The sequence below is a fragment of the Coccinella septempunctata genome, chromosome 1 (assembly GCF_907165205.1).
Source record: "Coccinella septempunctata chromosome 1, icCocSept1.1, whole genome shotgun sequence".
Classification (NCBI taxonomy): Eukaryota; Metazoa; Arthropoda; class Insecta; order Coleoptera; family Coccinellidae; genus Coccinella; species Coccinella septempunctata.
Genome location: NC_058189.1, coordinates 50,874,975 through 50,885,738, shown reverse-complemented (window position 1 = coordinate 50,885,738; position 10,764 = coordinate 50,874,975). Strand labels below are relative to the sequence as shown.

General features: G+C 34.9%; 1 protein-coding gene across 1 annotated transcript; it reads right to left on the bottom strand.

Moving 5' to 3' along the window:
* Nucleotides 1–4,642: 4,642 nt before the first annotated feature.
* On the bottom strand, nt 4,643–10,497 carry LOC123307164 (serine/threonine-protein phosphatase 6 regulatory ankyrin repeat subunit B-like). Its single transcript, XM_044889384.1, has 2 exons — nt 10,194–10,497; nt 4,643–5,910 (listed from the first exon to the last, which is right to left on the bottom strand). The coding sequence occupies exons 1-2, from the start codon at nt 10,495–10,497 to the stop codon at nt 4,643–4,645; spliced, it is 1,572 nt and encodes a 523-aa protein (XP_044745319.1).
* Nucleotides 10,498–10,764: the final 267 nt, after the last annotated feature.

Genomic DNA, 10,764 nt, shown 5'->3' with positions numbered 1-10,764 from the left:
TTCGAGAGACTTCAACCTCTTCAAGGTACTCCTGAACGATGCGCGCACGATGGAGTCTGGCATTATCGTCCATAAAAATGAAATTTTCACCAATGTATGGGGCAAATGGCACTACATGCTTTTCAAGAATGTTCCCTATATACTTATCAGCATTCATAGCTCCATTATCAACGTCCACTAGGTCTGTGCGAGCAGTCAAAGATATTCCACCCCATACCATAATCGATCCTCCCCCGAAACCAGTAGTATTCAGGAAATTGCACTGAGCATATCTTTCATGTGGACGTCTGTATACAAGGGAACGTCGATCACAATGGTAGAGGCAGAATCTAGACTCATCTGTGAAGAGAACTGTTTCCCAATCGGCCTCTTCCCAATGGATATGCTCACTCGCAAAATCCAAACGCGCCCTTCGATGTTCTGGGGTAAGAGCTGGGCCTCTTGCCGCGACACTAGGCCTTAAATCATATTCTCTGAGGCGATTTCTTATTGTCTGAGTGCTAATTTGCACCTCATGAGTTTGCTCAAGCTGAATTTGAAGGAGGCGAGCGGTTGCAAATCGTTGTCTCAACGAAGAAACTCTCAAGTAACGTTCTTGAATGGCAGTTGTTACCCGATCGAGTGTAGAAAATCAAACGAAAGAAAAACTATTGATCACTAGAATTGATCGAGAACAACTGATTCTAGAATGGAGCCAATACATTCAAAATCTGATAATATCATCTTTTTTTATTCCTGCTGGGAAAAAACATCTGTATTGAAGAAAACCGTTGAAAGTGGATAACATATGCATTCATAATTCTGATAAAAATAATTATCATTGAGAACACCTTCAGTTGTAGAATAAATTTGAGATTTCCATAATGTGCGTTAATTTTTTTGCGCAGTGTATTTTTTCATTTCGAAACATTAGGCGAACTTTCGTTTTTTTAATGCAAACTTTCATTGAATTTGTTGTTTTTGAATTGGAAAAAAAGGTTCTGTTTGTAGAATCTACGTATAAAAGTGACTAAGAAGAAGGTTCAAGTTTCTGATCTGTAACTTCAAACACAAAAAAGTTATGAGAATTTTTCGAAATCATCCAAATCCCAATTTTTGTTCATAACTCAAAATCTAGAAATGATAGGCGGGTTCTGTTTTTAGATTTGGATTAGTCATGAAAAAAGAGCTAAAGAATGTGTCACACATTTTCTTCTAGCTGCTATAGTTCTCGAGATCCCCCTCAGTAGACAACGAATTTTGCCCAGCCTGTACATATAATGTGGATTGTGGAGAGTCAATGTTTGCATATTACGCACACACACACACAAATATGGTCCTCATGCCACTAGATGGCTTAATTAAAAAAAAAGGAAAACTAGGTTCTTGTAGGAGTATGATTTTTTTTCTTGTGGTCCGTATGTGCGATAATTGGCTCTTGAAACTAATCTGGTGTTGTGTAGTATTACCCACTACCCTCTCCATCAAGAAATATGATTTTCTGAAGTCTTCACTTCACCGGCGATGAGAAGAAATGCACTATACAGCTCCGATTTACTGCTTTTATGCATTCCTTGTTCTGTAAAGGGAGACATAGGAAATGGGGCAAGTTCATACTTGTACCTTGTACAAGTTTCTCAGGTCACCCTCATATTGTTTTATGATACAATCGTTGGAATAAAGCAAGTGGATCTACTGTGGTCTGTTTGTCCTTAAGCTTCCTAGAGCAGGAAATAAGAAAACCTTAGTTTTTATCCGTAAATTTTGAGGTTTTTCCTCGATGTGTAAAACTTGACAGAGTCATCCCACACAGCTCACTGAACAGGTTATTGAAGTTATTCCTAAAGATTGTAGTAGAAAGATAGGAAACGCCCTCATATCTCTAGTAAAACACAGACTACATTTTGCCCAGTGAAAACACATTTGACAATGAGATGGCGTTGAAAACGTACTGTCAATATAGACAAACTGTTTAATAAAAGTTTTCTGTTTTATGATTGAGGGGCGCAAAATTCTATTCCTTGTATTCAATTTCAATATCGACTTTAGGTCCTTTCATTTGCATAAAAAGTGAAACACTTTTCTACACTCGATTTGATTTAAACCAGTGTAGAGGAAGTGTAGTTTATCTACACATAGTCAAAAGGAGATGTAGATAAACTACACCTCCTCTACACTGGTGTAAATTCAATCAGCAAACGAATACTAAAATTGAGTGTAGAAAAGTGCTACACTTTTTATGCAAAGGAAAGGACCTCTTGTTGGGACCAGAACAGACGAAACAAAAGTATGGTTTTGTTTTGTGACCAGGATGTTGTTAGTTTTCATCTGAACATTGTTTGGAATCAGTTGATATTAATGAAATACGATGTGGATGTGCACTATCTTTATTAGCAATTAATAAAAAATTTACAAAAATTTTAAATTATGGACAACGAATAGAGCATTGACCAGGACACAAAAGTATAATAATATGGTAATCTGCTGTAAGCCAAAGGTGTTATTTCTGTGCAATATGTTGTTTTGAATCAATAAACTCAGTTAAATTTGTCATTCACAGCAGGTTCCATAAAACTTCGACTTTCCTAACAACTTGACAGTCAGTCGATTCCCAAATCGAAATCAATAAAACCTTTGCATTTCTGAATATATTGAAGGAGTTGCAATTGAAAATCTTTGAATGGACGTGTACAAGTCATAAATTCTCCTAAAAATAGGCCCTTCATGCAAGGAGTGCAGTAAAATGCATACTGCACATGGTGTAGTCAGTAGTGCTTGCAGGCCTTTACGCCCTGAAGATTTTATCCACTTCGGAAAATAAAAATCAATTAATGACCGAGTCACATGTTACCAGGTTTAATATTTACATTTCCATTTTCCTTAGTAAAGTAAAAAACTTGGTTTCGGAAAATCCATTTCATTTGATCCACAGTTCTTCACCATAAAATAACTTCAGAACGATATTTTGCGGTTTTCACCAAGGAATTAGACAAAGAAATTCAATAATCAGCAACTACAACGAGCTAGATAAACAAAAGGCGGTACGAGAATCAAAACATGTTTATGCAAATCGCGAATGGCCCTAGAATTAATATTTTAACCAGTCTTAGAAACACATTTGAAACACAGATGGCGCTCACATCACGTTCGTCGCTTCGTTTCCCATCTTTCTACTCTATAATCTTTAGTTATTCCATTAGCTTCGGGTTCTTTTCAGCAAACCCCACTTTTTTTGCTCTGTAATGTACCTACATTAAAAAATATCTGATAGAAAACGAAATCATATAATCTTTTTTACCTACAACGGCATAACAGTCATTCGATTCACACACCAAAATAACTAAGAATCAGGGTAATTAAATTATTCAAATCAAGGCAGTTTACAGTGGGTTTTTATTGTTTGATACGAAATATTTCACAATACATATCATCTATCTTTTTGGTGGATCCATATTTTACCAATTAATGAATATAATCGAATAAAGGCAGGTTCCAATAATTTTTTATTGTTTTATAATACATATAATGGAAAAGAAATCTTTATGTCTGCTCCAAATTTTTCTTTATTGTAAATGCGACATATGTTTCGACCCTCACAAAAATAGGGTCATCTTCAGGCATCTGCAGACAAATATGTATGAAAACAGTCATCAAATAATAAAGAAAAATTTGGAGCAGACATGAAGATTTCTTTTCCGTTATCTTATACCTCCAATGAATAAGATGGAAAACAGATTTGAATACATATATACAAAAAAATTACATTCATATTATACAAGATTGATGAACAATAAAATGTTCTTTCGGATGACATCAATTTATTCAACATAGAAAACAGAAGAAATAACAATGTCATTTTCGAAAAAAAAAAGATTTTTATTGAGATTTTCATTTTTTGAATTAATTATCAAACTATTTACAAAAACTTTTCAGGATTCAATAATTATGAAATATACTAGGTACTTCTTAATATTTTATTCTCATTAGGTCACATTTTATTATTATGTACATGGTATCGATATCGCTTTATTCAACGTTTTTAATATTCGTTTAGCCTTCTTCAAACCTAAGATAATATAAGAAGTAAGAGTTCAACACAAGAAATCTGATTGAACCGGTTATACAGATGTCCTAAGAACTTACACAAGAAAATTGTTCATCTCTTGATTGAGAAGTTGTACATGTACATTTTTTCAAGCAATAACTTCGTTTTGAGTAGTGTTAAATATATAGTAGGAATTATGAGTCGAAAAATGGTGTTCAACAAACAGAAAAGTGATTACCATGATATATATTTTTATTTGTGATTATAATATTATTCCTATTTTTCACCACTCAGAATTAATCGAAGATTCTCTGCACTATGTTACTATGTAACGGAAAGACATGAGAACACAGACGTCACGCTCACTTAATAGTGGCTTAATTTTTAGAAAGAGCTGCATAAGAACTATTGCATGATGAGGACAGAAAATAGTATTTTACAACCGCCTTAGTAATAAGATAACAATTTTGGGATAAAATTACATTATTTTTTGGGGCTCAAAGCAGCAATACAGCAATTACCAGACTATTGTCGAACATTTATATTAATAAATGTTCGATAATAAACTTTCATATCAATGAAAATTTATGGCTCTATGTATACATGTTGATATTTCTTTCATTCAGAAGTAATAGGAAATGCAGAACGGCCAAAATGTAGCAAGGTTTGAAATACCCTATCATACATAACCGACTTTCTTGTTCCCCTGCATTGGTACCAGTACTTTCGTGCCAATGTCATAAGATCCTCGTTGGAAAAGTTACTGATTATTTCTGTTATACAATGTGGTGGAAGTATCCAGCCAAATATTTCAGTAAGACATCTCTCTGCCACATCCTCCAAAGCTCTTCTGAAGAGTATTTTTCTCGAATTTCTTTTGATTTTGAATCCGTATATGGGGAAATCCAATTCTCGAAAGCAATGCATTATTCTCCTAACTTTTATACTTCTGGCACAACCTATCGCTTTTCTACTCTTCCAGTAGAATGCTGCACAACTCAGGTTACCCACCAAGTCCCTAAGCCTTTCAATCTCTCCTTCGCAATCTTCCCAATATTTGCGCAAAGTGCTATCAGAACGGATTAGTTCCATATTGTCTTTTGATATTTCCTTGCCCCTAACATGCATCGAGATAGTCATAAATTCTATCATGAAACATGCCAGGGTTTTCATGTTGTAAAGGTAGGCCCTTTTAAGTGGCGTTACCCCATTTGCGTCCTCCATGTTCATGTCGGCACCGTGCTCGATCAACACTATGCACGATCCGTTATATCCGTTCTCAATGGCCAAATGAAGGGGCGTTTTTCCACAACGATTTTTCACATTCAACGCGGCTCCTGTCTCTATCAATATCACTGCTTTTCGGAAAGAGTCGAGACCGGTAGTGAAAAAGAGATTATGCAGAGGTGTGTTGCCACTATTATCGGCTATGTCCGGATCACAACCATGTTTCAATAGGATTTTTAGCGTAACCTTATCGAATGTTTCGCTGTCCTTGATGGCGTAATTAAGGGGTGTATTTCCATACTTGTCAATAGCGTTGATGTTGGCCCCCTTCCAGAGTAGTACTTCGTAAAAACATTCGAGGGACGTACCCAGAGCGGCGTAGTGCAATGGTGTTCGCCTATGGTAATCTCTGACGTTGATGTCTATACCGGCTTCCAAAAATAATTTCACAGAAAGAGGGTCAGCAAGGCAAACAGCTTCATGCAGATGCGTTATTTCTCCAGGGTCGCGTTTTCTGTAATCAGCCCCCATATCCATCAGCCTCTTGACCATGAAGGAGTTGGATTTCTCCAAGGCAATGCTTAGGAGTGGCTTATTATAAAATGCTGGGCGATTCACATCTTCTATGAATTCCAACACGGTTAACATCAAGTCCAGATCTGGAAAAAAATTACGTAGTGATACATTGTAAATATTTCATTCCTAGCCTGATAAAAATATTGAAACATAATGATGTGTGGCTACTCTTTCAGTCACCACCGCTCATATCCATATGATATAAGAGTCTACCACAACACAGCCCTCTTAACAGAGCTCAAGAGGCTCAAGGGGAAGTAGTACAAACGATTTGGGATCAAGACGATCGACATTGGTTGCTTTACGGATGCTACCCCAAATAAATGTGCCAAATCTTGGAGCAATATCCTGAATTACGAACTGATACAGTTGAAAAATAGAAATTACCACGCGAGAGGTAATATTAGCAATATTTAATAATTCCTTAATTTTGGTATATATCGCTATGAAAATGTTTGCAATATACAGGGTGGTCCAGATCGTAACCAAGAAATTTTAACCACGTATTCTGCATCAAAAATAAGCCCTAGTTCGTCATATAAACATATGTCGAGAAATGTTTCATCTCCGAGATACGGGGTGTTGAAATTAGAGAAAAAAAATGTTTTTTGTTGATAGCTTTCACACTGCTTGAAATATTTTTATGAAATTTGAGACATAGGTTTTGAGCGTCAAGGAGCACTTTTTGCATAATATTATTTCGTTTCTATTCTACCAGTCGCGTACGTACTGCAGCGAGTCTGAATATTTTCAGATAAAAAAATGATACGCCACTGGTTTATCCGACAATAAAATTTACTATTCAAATCCTTATTTAATTTGGAACAAATTCGGTCTCTTGACTTTTTGCTGTACGAGACACCGTTTCCGGTTAAAAAAATAAAACACATTTTCATTCAAGAAATCGGCGTTCACAAAAATAGTCTTATTAGTTATGTACCTACCATCATTTCAAATTTTGGCGATTTCTTCATGCATGAGAATGTGTTTTATTTTTTTAACCGGAAACGGTGCCTCGTACAGCAAAAAGTCAAGAGACCGAATTTGCTCCAAGTTAAATAAGAATTTAAACAGAAATTTGTATTGTCGGAAAAACCAGTGGCCTAACATTTTTTCATCTGAAAATATTCAGTCTCGCTGCAGTACGGACGCCACTGGTAGAATAGAGAAGAAATGATATTATGCAAAAAGTGGTCCTTGACGCTCAAAACCTATGTCTCAAATTTCATAAAAATATTTCAAGCAGTGTGAAAGTTATTAATAAAAAAACCTTTTTTTTTATAATTTTAACACCCCGTATCTCGGCGAGGAAACATTTCTCGACATATGTTTATATAACAAACTAGAGCTTATTTTTGATGTAGAATCCGTTGTTAAATTTCTTGGTTATGATCTGGACCACCCTGTATAGAGAATAGAATCGCCGATGTCTCTCTGCCGCTATTTTTATCGAAATATGTTGAAAAACCGTCGAAAAATGATTGTGAAAACAAGTTTTATGGACACTAAAGTTCAACTTTTTTTTCTCATAAAAAACCAACTAAATTGGAAAAAAGAGACGAGGTGACATCAAGTCGTCCTTTAACTTCAATTTAAAAGAAAAATCAAGGCATAACGTACAAAATTGAAAGCGTGAATTAAGAACTAGTGAATGCCGTTTTAGAATGGAGATTCTTGAGGTTCAACTTCCGTTAAGAGGGCTGTGGTTCTACAGATCTACATCATCATGAAGTAGAAACTGGCTGAGTCAACATGCCTGATGACCTGATGATACCATCAGCCATTTCCGGTATGAAACACGCCTATCTTCAAAAGCGCGTCTTTCTCGAAATGATGCCCAGTTTATTCACTAAAAATACATCCTTTTACAATTTTTTTTAGTATTCTTCGTAATCATTGCATTGTTTCATGCGTGAAAACCATTCTTGAATATATTTGCTTATGGGCTAAATCAGCCCGATGTTTTCTAACATCTTAGGTTTCTGAGATTTCTGTTTTCGATATTTGAAAAAGTAATGATCGTAATGAGTTAAAACGCATTAACTGATTGTAGTTTCTAGTGTAGAGGTACGAAGTTTTAGTCTCTTGAATTTGTCATAGAAATTGGAAATTTTCAGTACATGATACTAGGATATTGTAGAATTTTCGTTAATTGAAAATTTATCATGAATAAAATTGTTCGATATAAGGATTAACGGCTTGATGTTGAACAAATATATCAAACCTTTTTTCCCATTATTATTTTCGCAATTCGTAATATTTTTTGCGTTATTATTCCCTCCATAAAGGACAACTCGATTTTCAAATATTCAAATATTATATAACTCATAATTTTTACTGAGGGTAGCTTTTTACCACTACACACGTGTTCCACTGTCAAAATAGCTTCAGGCACCTTCGCCCAGCAGAAGAAATTCTTCAGGAACACTGAAGAAGCTATTGTGATAACGAAACACGTGTAGTGGTGAAAAGCTTGCCCTAGTGAAAATCATGTAAGTAGGCATGTAATTAAGTTTCTTCAAATTGATTATAGATTTTCAACAAGAATCTGCCACATAAAGTCAATATTCGAATCAATCGAATATGTAATTATTGAGTTTGATTTTTTTTCAACATCAACTAAATAAAATATTTTTGATTTATGGGGATTGTTTCAGTTCATTATTTTCAATAATGAGCTTTCGCGAATGTTAATGAAAAAAACAACAATTAATAAATACATATACTTAGAAATATATATGTAAGTCATAAAACACTCATGTAAACACCAACACCATCAGGAAAGATAGTAATCCTAAGAAACAACCCCAATCATAGTTGATCCGAATATTTTTTCAATTATTAATTTCACACAAATTCGTGTCTTTGGACCTTATAGTAGTTATGTATTTTCGGTTTTAGCTTTTGGCTTCACCGACCCATAACGAGAATATCGAAATGAAACAAATATTAAACCACCTACCACCTTACAAAACTAAATGTTCACACAAAAGTTTCGATATCAATACTTTTGAAGTTAGATAGTCCAAAGCCATATTCTGTCAAAAATTTTGTGTCTGCATGTTGGAGCTCAAGCCTCGAGAAACACGATGTTTTCATGAAATTGTAAATAACTTGTGGTGTAGGTACCTACCATTCAAGGATTATCTTGGGATGAAATAAAACGTTGGCCTTGAAATTTGGGTAGTAGAATTTACGTCCTTATTCCCATGCAAATTAAGGTGAAGATTTTGCCCAAAATGCCAAAGAAATACCGATACCTCTACCTAGACCCTCTGCGAACAATTCTACCAGTTTCGCCATTAGGGTAGAACACCTGTCGCATACAATAGTGTCTTGACCCAAATTTGAGATTGAGAACAATTTCAAATTATGAAGAATTCCCTTTAAAAACAAATTTTTCTCATAACAATCAGTACCACTCGCCATTGGCATTTGTCTTTACCTGCTTCCTCCCAGAACGTTGAGAATTGAACAGTTGAACAGAGTGAGAATTACTAGCAAAATTCATCTATGAATTTTTTCAACCCTTTTTTATTATAAGGATGAAATGTTTTAAACATCGAATTCGGATTTCTCCTTTTTTTTATAAATTTTGATTAAATATTTTTATTGGAATTCAATGAGTTCATCTATTTCGTCTTTATATTAACAAAATATTTGGTAAAAACCCATCATTGACCAAATGATCTTCAGCTACAAACGTTCCATACATATCTGGAACAAGAAGTTAAGGATGCCATTTAAAATAACCCAACTACCCTACACCCCACGTGGAGGAAGCACTAGGAACTCCCCAATTGCAAAGATTATAGATTATATAATCTTTGCTCCATTGTACATGAAAAGGTGATTTAAAGATTTACATGTTCAAGTATTTTCCAAATAGTAGAAACCGAGGGTATGATTTTTGTGCGTTCATTTTTTCTCACTCTGTAAACCAACTCTTTTACCAGTTTAATTACAAAAATAAATGGACCAAAATTCGCTTGTCATTCGTCGAGGATTTCTTTTTCAGATGAATCGAGATTTTATTGATGAAATCAAGAGCCAAAACTTTCATCAAAAGATCAACAATCACTTTTTGAGTAATCTCAAATCACGCTATTTATTGAAGTGTTCTGCAATGAATTAGGCGAAATAAGACTAATATGCTTAATGTTTTTTCATTTAACGCTTATGCCATAGATGAACAGTATCTATATTCAACACAAATTCTTTGTGAACATATTTTTCTTTATGTAAAACTTTCAGCGCTTTTGTACCAAACCTTTACTGCGGATGGCTGTATTTTTAAATGTTATATGGGACCTACTCTCGACACAGTAATAGTGATTTTTTTTACCAAAATTTCATAGCCACTCACCGTTTTTCTGGAAAATATGGTAAGCTGCTGAACAATAGTTGCATTGTTTCAGGGGGTCTGCGCCTTTTCTGAGTAGCAGCTTGATAATTAATCTATTTGCCGGTGTATATGGCCTCAATGTAGCCTCTATCAATGCAGTTTCGCCTTCACGTTTAGTTGTATCAATTGGTATCGTTTTAATCCTCTTGAAAACCAACAAAATATTCTCACTCTCCACTGCATCATGTAATGGATAACGATCATTTCCACCAACTGATATTTCATCACTTACAAAATCCGAAAATTTATCAAGAACACAATCCATAATATTGTAAAAAAAATTCTCCATTTTGAAAATGTTGTACTGAGTCACTGGACACTTCAACAGTAAATGCGTATTTCAACAATTCTCGAAATGCCTTTTCAATTGTTGGTTTCTGAGAAGCGCATGAGGTACTTAAGTATATTTTTGGCGGGGTAGGGGAAAGCCCTTAGGCGAATATTCCATCTTTGACGTATTTTACTCTGCACTTTAGGTAAAAGAAAGTGCAAAAGTAACCAGGCTTCCAAATTGGAGGCATACCGTCGACGC

What these genes read in the sequence shown, in the direction of transcription:
- LOC123307164 (XM_044889384.1), bottom strand. Translation starts at nt 10,497, where the DNA reads ATGGATTGTGTTCTTGATAAATTTTCGGATTTTGTAAGTGATGAAATA. An exon ending in CCATATTTTCCAGAAAAACG is followed by an intron (nt 5,911 to 10,193) that starts GTGAGTGGCTAT and finishes ATTTTTTTCCAG; the next exon opens with ATCTGGACTTGATGTTAACC.